At 43.0% G+C, this 16,154-nt stretch overlaps 1 protein-coding gene across 1 annotated transcript in view; it reads left to right on the top strand.

The window, feature by feature from the left end:
• The first annotated feature begins 14,460 nt into the window (after positions 1-14,460).
• Positions 14,461-16,154, top strand: part of LOC106608451 (exocyst complex component 6B) — a 69,959-nt gene continuing 68,265 nt past the window's right edge. Inside the window, exon 1 of the mRNA XM_082977270.1 lies at positions 14,461-14,472. Coding sequence (XP_082833396.1) covers positions 14,461-14,472 — 12 coding nt within the window. The remainder of the gene's footprint in view (positions 14,473-16,154) is intronic.

Here is a 16,154-nt window from a genome sequence, read left to right as displayed (position 1 = left end):
CTGTCCCTGCCCTCCCTTCTCAGCTGTTTTATGATACCAGCAAAGACATTGTCTGCGTTCAGGAAGTCAGTATCTCTCATCAGACCAGCTCAGTGGCGGTTTAGGCCTGCCTGCAGTCCAGCGAAGTTGCCGATTCCATATCGGTCTCGTTTAGCAGTCCTTGCAGTGGCGTAGAAACTCGGGAGAATATTACCCATCTCCTGTTTTGAAACAGTTGACAGATCGATGTTTATCCCCTTTCTGACTGCCATTCCAGAAAGCACAACACTGCCCAGCTGGTTTATCTTGATGTCGCTTTTTCATTTCTTTCCTTTTCTATGTCGTCTGTAGCAGCACGTCTAATGTTTACACTAGGCTCAGGTTACTGGTCCATGTCTATAATGTTAACACTAGGCTCAGGTAACTGGTCCATGTCTATAATGTTAACACTAGGCTCAGGTTACTGGTCCATGTCTATAATGTTTACACTAGGCTCAGGTTACTGGTCCATGTCTGGTCCATGTCCTCCTGTCCCCCCGTCCTCCTGTCCCCTCGTCCTCCTCTCTTCCTGTCCCCCCGTCCTCCTGTCCCCCCGTCCTCCTGTCCCCTCGTCCTCCTGTCCCCCCGTCCTCCTGTCCCCTCGTCCTCCTCTCCTCCTGTCCCCCCCGTCCTCCTGTCCCCCCGTCCTCCTGTCCCCTCGTCCTCCTCTCCTCCTGTCCCCCCGTCCTCCTGTCCCCTCGTCCTCCTGTCCCCCCGTCCTCCTGTCCCCCGTCCTCCTGTCCCCCCGTCCTCCTCTCCTCCTGTCCCCCCGTCCTCCTGTCCCCCTCCTGTCCCCCCGTCCCCCTCCTGTCCCCCTGTCCTCCTCTCCTCCTGTCCCCCAGTCCTCCTCTCCTCCTGTCCCCCATCCTCCTGTCCCCCCGTCCTCCTCATCCTCCTGTCCCCCTCCTGTCCCCGTCCTCCTGTCTCCCCGTCCTCCTGTCCCCGTCCTCTGTGCTGACAGTGTTTGACCTACTCTGCCTCATCTGGACTGTGATATAGACTTCACGCAGACCGACCTTGTGGTACTACATTGCTATAGCTCCTATGTAAGTCTAGGTAATATTGTGTTAATCTTTGTTCTCAGCTCTACACCAACCTGCTGTTAATCAGAACACTCGGTAACTGTCTACAGCATGCCATCAAGAAGAACATAGGACTGGCTGAGGTAAGTCTCTCTCTCTCTCTCGCGTTCTGTCTGTCTTTCGCGTCTCGATCTCTCTCTCTCTTTCTCTCTCACAATTTCAATTTAAGGGCTTTATTTGGCATGGGAAACTTATGTTTACATTGCCAAAGCAAGTGAAATTAACAGTAAACATTACACTCACAAAAGTTCCTAAAGAATAAAGGCATTTCAAATGTTTTCTGTATGCGGTGTTGAATTTGATGTGCAAATAGTTAAAGTACAAAAGAGAAAATAAATAAATATGGGTTGTATTTACAATGGTGTTTTTCTTCATTGGTTGCCCTTTTCTTGTGGAAACAAGTCACAAATCTTGCTGCTGTGATGGCACACTGTGATATTTTCACCCAGTAGATTTGGGAGTTTATCAAAATTGGCTTTGTTTTCGAATTCTTTGTGGGTCTGTAATCTGAGGGAAATATGTGTCTCTGCCACTGTGTTCTCTCTGTTTAGGGCCAAACAGCATTCCAGTTTGCTCAGTCTTCTTGGTAAATTCTTTCCAATGTGTCAAGTAATTATCGTTTAATTTTCTCATGATTTGGTTGCGTCTAATTGTGTTGCTGTCCTGGGGCTCTGTGGGGTCTGTTTGTGTTTGTGAACAGAGCCCCAGGACCAGCTTGCTTAAGAGACTCTTCTCCAGGTTCATCTCTCTGTAGGTGATGGCTTTCTTATGGAAGGTTTGGGAATCGCTTCCTTTTAGGTGGTTGTAGAATTTAACGGCTCTTTTCTGGATTTTGATAATTAGCGGGTATCGGCCTAATTCTGCTCTGCATGCATTATTTGGTGATTTACGTTGTACACAGAGGATATTTTTGCAGAATTCTGCATGCAGAGTCTCAATTTGGTGTTTGTCCCATTTTGTGAACTCTTGGTTTGGTGAGCGGACCCCAGACCTCACAACCATAAAGGGCAATGGATTCTATAACTGATTCAAGTATTTTTAGCCAGATCCTAATTGGTATGGTGAATCTCTCTCTCTCTCTTCTATTGCCTTCTCTCTCTCTCTTTCTGTCTGTCTGTCTCTCTGTCTCTCTCTCTCTCGTGTGTTTAAAGATGAATAAGTGTTCAGTTATGATGTTATAGACCTTATGTGTCTATAGGGGTGATAGTGTGTGTGTGTGACTAGCTAGTTCAGGTGATCATCAACATTACATTTTACATTTACATTTTAGCAGATGCTCTTATCCAGAGCAACTTACAGTAATGAATGCATACATTTCATACGTTTCATTTCATGCATTTTTTTTTGTACTGGCCCCCGTGGGAATCGAACCCACAACCCTGGCGTTTCACACACAACATATATAACATCTATACACATATATATAAACATATACAACATCTATACATATATATATATAAACATATATAACATCTATACACATATATATATATATATATATATATATATATAAACATATATAACATATATACACATTGTCATGACGTTGGCCTCTTTGAGTACAGGGAGGACAGTTGACCCCTTCCCCCCTTGCACCATCCCCCAACCTACCTCCCCCCACCCAGGCCCTGTGTGAGGGGGTTGTAAAATTCCAGAGGAGAATCTTACAACCACATGGCCCAGTTGAGACACAGAGGGGTCCCATAGAGAGACACAGGAAATTCTTCCAACTCACAGAATTGGGGAACCGAATGACATTTGTGTTCTGGAGAAGGTATGGAAGATTGGTGAAGAATCCAGCTACGAACTGGTCCGCTTGGTACAATTTTGTGATACTCAGAGACAATATAGCCATATTACCATAAAACGATTTATATAATAGCCTCAGCCTTGAGACTTGCATCCAGATGGTTGTATAGAATGTATTAACCTCTATGGGCTAGGTGGGACGCTAGCGTCCCCCCCGTGGTGCACTCCATCAACAGCAGGTGCATTTCAAGAGCGGCAAATTTGAAACCAAATAAATGTCAAAATTCAAATTTTTCAAACATACAACTATCTTACACCCTTTGAAAGATAAACATCTCCTTAATCTAACCACGTTGTCCGATTTCAAAAAGGTTTTACGGCGAAAGCATAAAGTTAGATTATGTTAGGAGAGTACATTGACAATAGCTGTGTGTAATGTTTTGTCAATTCAAAGACAGGGTCACCAAAACCATAAAACCAGCTAAAATGATGCACTAACCTTTTACAATCTCCATCAGATGACACTCCTAGGACATTATGTTAGACAATGCATGCATTTTTAGTTCTATCAAGTTCATATTTATATCCAAAAACAGCGTTTTACTATGGCATTGATGTTGAGGAAATCGTTTCCCTCCAATAACCGGCAGTCAAGTCAGCACCACAAATTAAATAATTAAAATTAGAAAACATTGGTAAAATATTATATTGTCATTTAAAGAATTATAGATTTACATCTCTTGAACGCAATCAACTTGCCAGATTTAAAATAACCTTACTGGGAAATCACACTTTGCAATAATCTGAGCACTGCGCCCAGAAAAATACGCGTTGCGATACAGACTAGCCGCCGTGTTGGGGAGATCTAAAATCGAAAATACTATGTAAATAATCCATTACCTTTGATTCTCTTCATCAGATGTCACTTCCAGGTATCACAGGTCCATAACGAATGTAGTTTTGTTCAAAAAAGCTCATCATTTATGTCCAAAAATCTCCGTCTTGTTAGCACATGATCTAAGCCCGCCGGACTTCACTTCATGAACGAGGGGAAAAAATATATTTACGTTCGTTCAAACATGTCAAACATTGTATAGCATAAATCATTAGGGCCTTTTTTAACCAGAACATGAATAATATTCAAGGTGGACGAATGCATTCTCTTTTATAACGTATTGGAACGAGGGTACCCAACATGAACTCGCGCGCCAGAGTCTAATCGGCCATCACCGTTCCATGGCTCTTGTTCGGTCAGATCTCCCTCCAGAAGACTCAAAACACTTTGTAAAGGCTGGTGACATCTAGTGGAAGCAATAGGAAGTGCCAAAACATTAATCAACCCCTGTGTGTTTCAATGGCATAGGCTTAAAGGTAATTCAACACATCAGGTATCCACTTCCTGTCAGAAAATGTCTCAGGGTTTTGCCTGCCAAATGAGTTCTGTTATACTCACAGACACCATTCAAACAGTTTTAGAAACTTTAGGGTGTTTTCTATCCATATATAATAAGTATATGCATATTCTAGTTACTGGGTAGGATTAGTAACCAGATTAAATTGGGTACGTTTTTTTATCCAGCCGTGAAAATACTGCCCCCTAGCCCCAACAGGTTAATAAGGATAAAGCTATTTGTAATACATTGAGATGCTATGTACTGATGTTAATGTGATAGAATTATATTTCTGTACCAAGCTTAACTCAGTCATCGGCACGCCCCCAGGGACACAGACAGGACCAGGTGTCATGTGACATGTTCACTATAAAACCATAGCCTGATCTACTTTCTTCAGACCCGGCCTCCACTCCATTGCGAGTTGGCCAATAGGTTTGACCATCCAAGTACTCTACTGAAAGTGAACTATACCACGTGGTTAACTTTTAGACTATTGATACCGACAGAATAAGAACAAGTCTTTGATATTAATTATTAGTCTGCAGCTAAGTAAATTATATCATTGAACGCGAAGACCAACGAAACATCCATTCTATGACGACATTAATGAATGTCGCTTTGAAAGATCCATTCTAACCGAGCGAGCGAGAGAGAGAGAGAGAGAACTCTCCAACAGAACGACGCTCCAACAAGGATCCCGACGACACACTGAGCGTAAATATATATTGATTGCAATTGTTCTCAAATGAGTGAGCGTTCATGTGCAAAGGATTAGCATGTAAATTGCTAATATTAATGAACTGTGTACCTCCTCAGCTGAACATTTTATGACCCATTGTTCTACAAGACACCAGCCATGCCTGTTTAGACCACTAGGGCACATTACTCTACCAATTCTTTGTGATGATAATTACTGTTTGTATACTTTATGTGAATTACTTAGTTTAGTAAATAAATGATTTTAAGACAATTGATGTATGGATGACTCTTAGTAAAGACTGGGTTCTTGCAGATACAACAATTTACGACGTTTGGAATGAGACTGGACGCGAGGTAAAATACACCATTTAAACCAGAAGATAATCGGCCTATACTATAATAGAATATAATATATAATGTTATAATATAGGAAAGTTATATTAGGAAAATTATAACTTTGTAATCTGAATATTTTCCTTGGTGCCCCGATCTCCTAGTTAATTACAATTAAACGATTAATCAGTTTAATCGCGTGATAATAATTACAGGGAGTTAATTGATAAACATGTCTTCAGTTTAATGGTACCCCAAAGACACGACAACATATATATATATATATAAACATATATAACATCTATACACACATATATATAAACATATATAACATATATACACATATATATATAAACATATATACACATATATATAAACATATATACATATATATACACATATATATAACATATATACACATATATATAAACATATATATAACATATATATATAACATATATACACATATATATATATATATATAACATACATACACATATATATATATATATATATATATATATATAAACATATATACACATATATATAAACATATACAACATATATACACATATAAACACATTTTATATATATATTTTATATGACACCATTCTGTATACTTCTGGCCCTTCTTTGGACACTGTGTTAACTACCCTCCAAATGAGCTTCAATGCCATACAACTCTCGTTCCGTGGCCTCCAACTGCTCTTAAATACAAGAAAAACTAAATGCATGCTATTCAATCGATCACTGCCCGCACCTGCTCGTCCGTCCAGCATCACTACTTTGGACGGTTCTGACTTAGAATATGTGGACAACTACAAATACCTAGGTGTCTGGTTAGACTGTAAACTCTCCTTCCAGACTCACATTAAGCATCTCCAATCCAAAATTAAATCTAGAATTGGCTTCCTATTTCGCAACAAAGCATCCTTCACTCATGCTGCCAAACATACCCTCGTAAAACTGACCATCCTACCGATCCTCGACTTCAGCAATGTAGCATGCCACCCTGCATCACATTGCTGGCTTGTTTCTGAAGCTAAGCAGGGTTGGTCCTGGTCAGTCCCTGGATGGGAGACCAGATGCTGCTGGAAGTGGTGTTGGAGGGCCAGTAGGAGACACTCTTTCCTCTGGTCTGAATTTTTTTTTAAATAATATCCCAATGCCCCAGGGCAGTGATTGACACTGTTCTGTGTAGGGTGCTGTCTTTCAGATGGGATGTTAATTGGGTGTCCTGACTCTCTGTGGTCACTAAAGATCCCATGGCACTTATTATAAGAGTAGGAGTGTTAACCCTGGTGTCCTGGCTAAATTACCAATCTGGTCCTCATACCACAATGGCCACCTAATAATCCCCAGTTTACAATTGGCTCATTCATCCCCTCCTATCCCCTGTAACTATTCCCCAGGTTGTTGCTGTAAATGAGAATGTGTTCTCAGTCAACTTACCTGGTAAAATAAAATAGCCTCCAATACCCTACTCAGTAAATTGGATGTAGTCTATCATTTTGTCACCAAAACCCCATATACTACCCACCACTGTGACCTGTACGCTCTCGTTGCATGGCCCTCGCTTCGCCAAACCCACTGGCTCCAGGTCATCTACAAGACCCTGCTAGGTAAAGTCCCGCCTTATCTCAGCTCGCTGGTCACCATAGCAGCACCCACTCGTAGCACGCGCTCCAGCAGGTATATCTCACTGGTCACCCCCAAAGCCAATTCCTCCTTTGGCCGCCTCTCCTTCCAGTTCTCTGCTGCCAATCACTGGAACGAACTACAAAAATCTCTGAAACTGGAAACACTTATCTCCCTCACTAGCTTTAAGCACCAGCTGTCAGAGCAGCTCACAGATCACTGCACCTGTACATAGCCCATCTATAAATAGCCCAAACAATTACCTCATCCCCTACTGTATTTATTTTGCTCCCTTGCACTCCAGTATTTCTACTTTGCACATTCACCTACTACAAATCTACCATTCCAGTGTTTTACTTGCTATATTGTATTTACTTCACCACCATGGCCTTTTTTGCCTTTACCTCCCTTATCTCACCTCATTTGCTCACATTGTATATAGACTTGTTTTTGTACTGTATTATTGACTGTATGTTTGTTTTACTCCATGTGCAACTTTGTGTTATTGTATGTGTCAAACTACTTTGCTTTATCTTGGCCAGGTCACAGTTGTAAATGAGAACTTGTTCTCAACTTACCTACCTGGTTAAATAAAGGTGAAATTAATAAAATAAAATAAAAAAATAAAAAAAAATATATATATATATATATATATATATATATATAGCTCAGAAAACTGGCCAAATAAAACCATTTGGGGAAGCTTGGCCTAATGCAAGCACATTAAACATACATGGTATTGGGGCCCCATAAGAGGCTTTACTGAGGCCCCTGAGAACCCTGGGGCCTCTAACCCTAATCTAAAAGGTCTCTGGTGCTATGGAGCTAAACAGGGAGCTACACTCGGGAACATAAAGAACATTCTAGAACAGTGCTATGGAACTAAACAGGGAGCTACACTCAGGAACATGAAGAACATTCTAGAACAGTGCTATGGAACTAAACAGGGAGCTACACTCAGGAACATGAAGAACATTCTAGAACAGTGCTATGGAACTAAACTGGGAGCTACACTCAGGAACATGAAGAACATTCTAGAACAGTGCTATGGAACTAAACAGGGAGCTACACTCAGGAACATGAAGAACATTCTAGAACAGTGCTATGGAACTAAACAGGGAGCTACACTCAGGAACATGAAGAACATTCTAGAACAGTGCTATGGAACTAAACAGGGAGCTACACTCAGGAACATAAAGAACATTCTAGAACAGTCCGGATTCCCCATAGTGAGCTTCTAATCCATACGGACAGTGAAGGGCTAACCTTTTGAGGTGGATTTCACTGGACCAGAATGAATACATCAACTTTCTCTCTCTTCCATCATCCTCCTTAAATCCCTCAAGCCTTACCTCCTCTTTCCTGTTCTCTCTTCCTGCCCCTCTCCTCATCACCTTTTTTACTCTTTGATACTAATATTTTATCCTGATCCTGCCTCTCCTCTTACCCCCCTCACCTTTCTAATCTGGGCAGGAAGAGCGGGGCAAAGAGACCCATTGATCAGGAAATAACAGTAACATCACTGGCATTGTGTGTCCCGCGCTGGCGATTATGACAAGATCTTTGAAACACACACTCTTCTAGTGGTCCATATCTTCACCCCTGGCCATCGTGACCCTCTCCAGTCCTCAAACACACACACACACACACACACACACACACACACACACACACACACACACACACACACACACACACACACACACACACACACACACACACACACACACACACACACACACACACACACCTGATGCAAACCTGACCTGTCGACAACTGTTACGAAGAAAGAGATCACGTGACGCAGCAGCTTGTATGTTTATGAACTTGCCCCCATATTGTGTTCCAGGCACATAGACGGCTCAAACGACCCTAACGCACATCAGCCAGCTCACTCTCCCACTTCTGACCACAGTCCAATCAGTGAAGCCACGGTGTCGATGGGACCACATCCCACTTCTGACCACAGTCCAATCAGTGAAGCCACGGTGTCGATGGGACCACATCCCACTTCTGACCACAGTCCAATCAGTGAAGCCACGGTGTCGATGGGACCACATCCCACTTCTGACCACAGTCCAATCAGTGAAGCCACGGTGTCGATGGGACCACATCCCACTTCTGACCACAGTCCAATCAGTGAAGCCACGGTGTCGATGGGACCACATCCCACTTCTGACCACAGTCCAATCAGTGAAGCCACGGTGTCGATGGGACCACATCCCACTTCTGACCACAGTCCAATCGGTGAAGCCACAGTGTCTACCGGACCACATCCCACTTCTGACCACAGTCCAATCAGTGAAACCACGGTGTCGACCAGACTGCAAGCGGTTCAGAAAGCGTTCCCTGAATGTAATGGGACGCCTTCCAAATTAAGTTTCACCTCTATAACCCTTGACCCCCTTAATCCACTGGAATCGATATCTGCGCCCCCACAGAAATCTAAAAGATGTCCATCAGTTTAAACTAGAGATACACTGTATGTCAATCCAATGGCGCCCTTATTCTGCATATACAGTGAAAGGGGACAGACCATGAGACATCCCGAAAAATCAGTCTTCTCACGAAAACGTCTGTAGTATCCGAACGGTTTGGTCTACACACTAATAGGAAAGGTGAGACTCTCACCTACACTACCGTTCAAAAGTTTGGGGTCACTTAGAAATGTCCTTGTTTTCCATGAAAACATACATGAAATGAGTTGTAAAATTAATAGGAAACAGGGTCAAGACGTTGGCAAGGTTATAAATAATTATTTTTAATTGAAATAATAATTGTGTCCTTCAAACTTCGCTTTCATCAAAGAATCCTCCATTTGCAGCCATTACAGCCTTGCAGACCTTTGGCATTCTAGTTGTCAATTTGGTGAGGTAATCTGGGTAAGAGCGTCTGCTAAATGACTAAAATGTAAAAATGTAATCAATAATATAATAATTATTTTAGCAAAATGTTCATTTTTGGCAAATAGAAATCCAAAATGGATGATGTTGAGAGATAGATGGGAGGGAATGAATGGAGCTGAAGGGTGGGACTAATAACAAGATAGCCAATGTAAAACATACGGGGTCTGTAAAATGTATATAGGTTCAGAACTTTTGTGAAATGGCACAGTTACAAATAGAAATCAAACTGGATGGACATCAGAATAGAGGAAGGACTAAAAACAAAAAAATATAACTATTGTAAAATAGATTGTATCTGTAAAATGTGTATAAGATGTATAAACTGAAGGTAGAAGCCGAAGTGTTTATTAGTTTACTCCAATTGAGGGAAGGGTGGTAGGGTTTTCGGGGAATAATAAAGGTATATTCTAAAAAAAGTATGTATATCTATATAGGTATGTGTATGCATTTATGTGTATATGTATGTAAAACGAGGAAACTCCTTGACTTCCCTGCCGAAGCAAATTACATCGGAATCTGGGATCATCAGTGACCGAACTGTCACGTCCTGACCAGTAAAAGGGGTTATTTGTTATTGTAGTTTGGTCAGGGCGTGGCAGGGGGTGTTTTTCTGTGTGTTTTGGGGTTTTGGGCATTCTATGTCCTTTTTTTCTATGTTTTTGTATTTCTTTGTTTTGGCCTGGTATGGCTCTCAATCAGGGACTGTACATCGTTGTCGCTGATTGGGAGTCATAATTAGGCAACCTGTTTTCCTTCGGGTTTTTGTGGGTAGTTATTTCTAATTAGTGTTTTGCACCTGACGGAACTGTTGGTCGTTTTGTTATTTTGTCTAAAGCGTTCTCAGTAAATACATTTCATGATGAGCACTAACCACGCTGCAGCTTGGTCCCCTCTTTCAGACGATCGTTACACGAACTGAAATTTGTGATGTTTTTAATGAGCATTTTATTTCTGCTGGTTTTCTTTTTGAAAGAAAAAAAATTGCCAACATGATACTGACCGGTCTATTGTTTCAGTCCCTCGGCCTTCAGCTGATGTGGAAAACAGTAAGCCGGTTTTTAAGTTTCAAAAAGCCACAAAAGATGAGGTCTTATCTGCGCTATCTGCTATAGATTCTAAGAAATCATTAGGCGCTGACAATCTGGATCCATATTTACTCAAGTGTGCGGCACCAATTATTGCTTGTGTAGTGACACATGCCTTTTATCAAACATTTGTCGTAGGAAAGATTCCTAAAGCTTGGAAAACAGCTTTTGTTTTACCTCAAGGGAGGTGATAGTAGTGAATTGGATAATTATCGGTCCGTCTCTAAGCTCTCCCGTTTGGCTAAAATTCTAGAGTCACTGGTGAATAGGCAACTTCAATCTTTTTTAACTATTAGCAATACTCTTTCAAGTAATCAATCTGGCTTCAGACCTAAACACAGTACCTCTACGGCCACTGTACGTGTTGTAAATGATATTACTAATGCCCTAGATAATAGAAAGTACTGTGCCGCCTTGTTCAAAGATTTATCTGAAGCTTTTGACACTGTAGACCATGCGATACTGGTGAAGCGTGGTGAGCGTACATTTTTCTCTTTATTGAATGTCGCCAGCAAAACCAATAAACAATACAAAACGACCGTGAAGCTTACAGGGCAACCTATGTATGGCTCCTAATCAGCTTACAGGGCTACCTATGTATGGCTCCCAATCAGCGACAACGAAGTACAGCTGTCCCTGATTGAGAGCCATACCAATCCAAAACAAAGAAATACAAAACATAGAAAATAGAACATAGAATGCCCACCCCAACTCATGCCCTGACCAAACCAAAATAGAGACATAAAAAGGAAATCTAAGGTCAGGGCGTGACAGATACTTTTGGGTAAGCTGTCGTCAATAGGACATGACTGTGCCTTTAAACAGCTTGGAAAATTTCAGAAAATTATGTCATGGCTTTAGAAGCTTTTGATAGTCTAATTGACATCATTTGAGTCATTGGAGGTGTACCTGTGGATGTATTTCATGGCCTACCTTCAAACTCAGTGTCTCTTTGCTTGACATCATAGGAAAATCAAAAGAAATCAGCCAAGACCTCAGAAAAAAAATAGTAGACCTCCACAAGTCTGGTTCATCCTTGGCAGCGATTTCCAAACGCTTGAAGGTACCACGTTCATCTGTACAAACAATAGTACGCAAGTATAAACACCATGGGACCATGCAGCCATCATACCGCTCAGGAAGGAGACACGTTCTGTCTCCTAGAGATGAACGTACTTTGGTGCGAAAAGTGTAAATCAATCCCAGAACAACAGCAAAGGAACTTGTGAAGATGCTGGGGGAAACAGGTACAAAAGTATCTATATCCACAGTAAAACGAGTCCTATATCGACATAACCTGAAAGGCCACTCAACAAGGACGAAGCCACTGATCCAAAACCGCCATAAAAAAGCCAGACTACGGATTGCAACTGCACATGCGGACAAAGATCGTACTTTTTGGAGAACTGCTTGGCCATAATGACCATCGTTATGTTTGGAGGAAAAGGGGGAGCCTTGCAAGCCAAAGAACACCATCCCAACCGTGAAGCACGGGGGTGGCAGCATCATGTTTTGGGGGTGCTTTGCTGCAGGAGGGACTGGTGCATTTCACAAAATAGATGGCTTCATGAGGAAGGAAAATTATGTGGATATATTGAAGCAACATCTGAAGACATCAGTCAGGAAGTTATACCTTGGTCACAAATGGGTCTTCCAAATGGACAATGACCCCAAGCATACTTCCAAAGTTGTGGCAAAATGACATAAGGACAACAAAGTCAAGGTATTGGAGTGGCTATCACAAAGCCCTGACCTCAATCCTATAGAAAATTTGTGGGCAGAACTGAAAAAAGCGTGTACGAGCAAGGAGGCCTACAAACCTGACTCAGTTACACCAGCTCTGTCAGGAGGAATGGGCCAAAATTCACCCAACTTATTGTGTAAAGCTTGTGGAAGGCAACCCGAAACATTTGACCCAAGTTAAACAATTTAAAGGCAATGCTACCAAATACCAATTGAGTGTATGTAAACTTCTGACCCACTGGGAATGTGATGAAAGAAATAAACACTTAAATAAATAATTCACTCTACTATTATTCTGACATTTCACTGTCTTAAATTAAAGTGATTATCCTAACTGACCTAAAACAGGGAATTTTTACTAGAATTAAATGTCAGGAATTGTGAAAAACTGAGTTTAAATGTATTTGGCTAAGGTGTATGTAAACTTCCGACTTCAGCTGTAACTAGGCAAGTAAGTTAATATCAAATTCTTACTTACAATGATGGCCTCCCCCTGCCAAACCCTCCCCTAACCCGGACGACGCTGGTCCAATTGTGAGACGCCCTATGGGACTCCCGATTGTGGCCGGTTCTGATACAGCCTCGGGATCAAACCAGGGTCTGTAGTGACGCCTCTAGCACTGAGCTGCAGTGCCATGGACCGCTGCTCCACTTGGGAGCGCAGCGGTCCTCTCCCGTTACTCCCAGATTAATGGTTGCTCTCTCTCCCATAGGGTAGCTTCATAGAACACGCTAGACAGCCGGTAAGTACAGTAGACCTTAACCCCGTAACCATGACCACAGAGCATGAGACTTATGCAGCACGATCGCCTGGTTTGGTAGAAACGTTTGACTGTTTCGGTATGGACTGACTCCCTGGTGTGGCTTTGACGGATTGCTGATTGACAGTAAATTAGGTTCCTTTTGCATCAGAAACCTTGGGACTGGTTCCCTAGGCCCATCTGTGCATCCGTGTCCTTTGACATTCTAACTTTTTTTTTAATGCATTTTGGCAGTGTCAGTTACGAGAGTATTTGGCCACACACACAACTTCTGGCATGTGGTAAACTTTCTCATGAAGCTGATCCTAGAAACACTGACGTTATTTACCAAGACACAGAAATAAAGAATAAATAAAAGTCTGTTTTTGTATCAATAAACCCCGTTCTCCGATTCCCTCTGACCCCGTTCTCCGATTCCCTCTGACCCCGTTCTCCGATTCCCGCTGACCCCGTTCTCCGATTCCCTCTCGACCCCGTTCTCCGATTCCCTCTCGACCCCGTTCTCCGATTCCCTCTCGACCCCGTTCTCCGATTCCCTCTCGACCCCGTTCTCCGATTCCCTCTCGACCCCGTTCTCCGATTCCCTCTCGACCCCGTTCTCCGATTCCCTCTGACCCCGTTCTCCGATTCCCTCTGACCGCGTTCTCCGATTCCCTCTCGACCCCGTTCTCCGATTCCCTCTCGACCCCGTTTTCCGATTCCTTCTCGATCCCGTTCTCCGATTCCCTCTCGACCCTGTTCCCCGTTCTCGACTCCGTTCTCCGAGTCCTTCTAGACCCCGTTCTCCCCAACATCTGAATGTTGTTAGTAAGTTTGAGAACACATGCAAAGAGTGTGTGGCTCGTTGAATTTCACTTACAGTATGTCCGGTTAGTCAGTGAGCTGCTCTGTAATAGTCACTGGTATGTGTGGGTTTGTGTACTTTTGTAATGTGTGTGTGTCACTTCCTAAAATCATCCCTATTCTGCTTTGTTAAAGTTATTTTCCATGTTGTGGGTGTTATTTGATGTTATGGCAACCAGTTTTGGCCTTGAGGGTTATATTGCATAAACATGCTTGCTCAGGTCACAGGGTTTCCGTGTCACCACCTCTTCTAGAGGACTTTGGTTTGTTCTAAGTATCCTAGCAACAGCACAGACCTTACTGGGTCACCTCTAAGTATCCTAGCAACAGCACAGACCTTACTGGGTCACCTCTAAGTATCCTAGCAACAGCACAGACCTTACTGGGTCACCTCTACGTATCCTAGCAACAGCACAGACCTAACTGGGTCACCTCTAAGTATACTAGCTCAAAACAATGTCGTTTTTACACATCTGAAACCTGCTAAAGTCTTAATGACACGGTTATGCAACCTCACTCCTTCTCTCTCCCTGTCTCCATCCCTCACTCCTTCTCTCTCCCTGTCTCCATCCCTCACTCCTTCTCTCTCCCTGTCTTCATCCCTCACTCCTTCTCTCTCCCTGTCTTCATCCCTCCCTCACTCCTTCTCTCTCCCTGTCTTCATCCCTCCCTCACTCCTTCTCTCTCCCTGTCTCCATCCCTCCCTCACTCCTTCTCTCTCCCTGTCTCCATCCCTCCCTCACTCCTTCTCTCTCCCTACCTCCATCCATCCATCCCTCACTCCTTCTCTCTCCCTGTCTCCACCCCCTCTCACTCCTTCTCTCTCCCTATCTCCCTCCCTCCCTCACTCCTTCTCTATCCCTGTCTACATCCCTCCATCACTCCTTCTCTCTCCCTGTCTCCATCCCTCACCCCTTCTCTCTCCCCTGTCTCCATCCCTCACTCCTTCTCTCTCCCTATCTCCATCCCTCACTCCTTCTCTCTCCTTATCTCCATCCATCCCTCACTCCTTCTCTCTCCCTATCTCCATCCATCCCTCACTCCTTCTCTCTCCCTGTCTCCATCCCTCCCTCACTCCTTCTCGCTCCCTGTCTCCATCCCTCCCTCACTCCTTCTCTCTCCCTGTCTCCATCCCTCCCTCACTCCTTCCATCTTGTTAATGAAAGTGTCTTATCATAGCTCCCCCTCACCCCTCCCCAGTCTAATAGTTACCAGTCATTCATCTGTCTTGAACCTTAAAACAAACCCAGTACTGTTAACCAGAATCAGACACACACTTCCGTGTGTGTGCGTAGTCCAGATGCCCAGTCCCCCTTCCGCTCACCCTAACACACTTCCACCTATGTGTGTTCAGGATATGTAAATAGAATTAGGCCCATTTCACACTCAGTCTCTCCCCATGGTGATTGACCCCAGGGTTATTTTTGAGTACGTTCTGTGTGTGTGTGTGTGTGTGTGTGTGTGTGTGTGTGTGTGTGTGTGGGGGGGGGGGGGGGTGGGGGGGTGGATTGAGCAACATAATTATATGGAAGGATATCTGGCCAATCTGAGGGGTATTTGTGACCGACCAGCTCGATTCAGTCTTATGTAACAAAATTTGAAATTGTATTTTTCTTACATTGGATAAAAGTAGAGACTCAGAGCTAGAAAATGGTATATCAAACACCACAGTTGAGGAACAATGGGAAAGTAATTCTGCTTTGAAAGTTGATAAACTTGTAACCTCACTTTTGAGAAAATGGCCCTAGAATGTTTTGGTACCTACTGGAGAACTCTTCTTTTTCTCCACCCATTCAGCATCGTTCACACCCTCTTAACCTGTTATGGCTAGGGGGCAGTATTTTCACGGCTGGATAAAAAACGTACCCGATTTAATCTGGTTACTACTCCTGCCCAGTAACGA

Source organism: Salmo salar, chromosome 07 (assembly GCF_965601325.2).
Source record: "Salmo salar chromosome 07, fSalSal1, whole genome shotgun sequence".
Taxonomy (NCBI): domain Eukaryota; kingdom Metazoa; phylum Chordata; class Actinopteri; order Salmoniformes; family Salmonidae; genus Salmo; species Salmo salar.
This window is presented reverse-complemented; position numbering and strand designations above follow the sequence as displayed.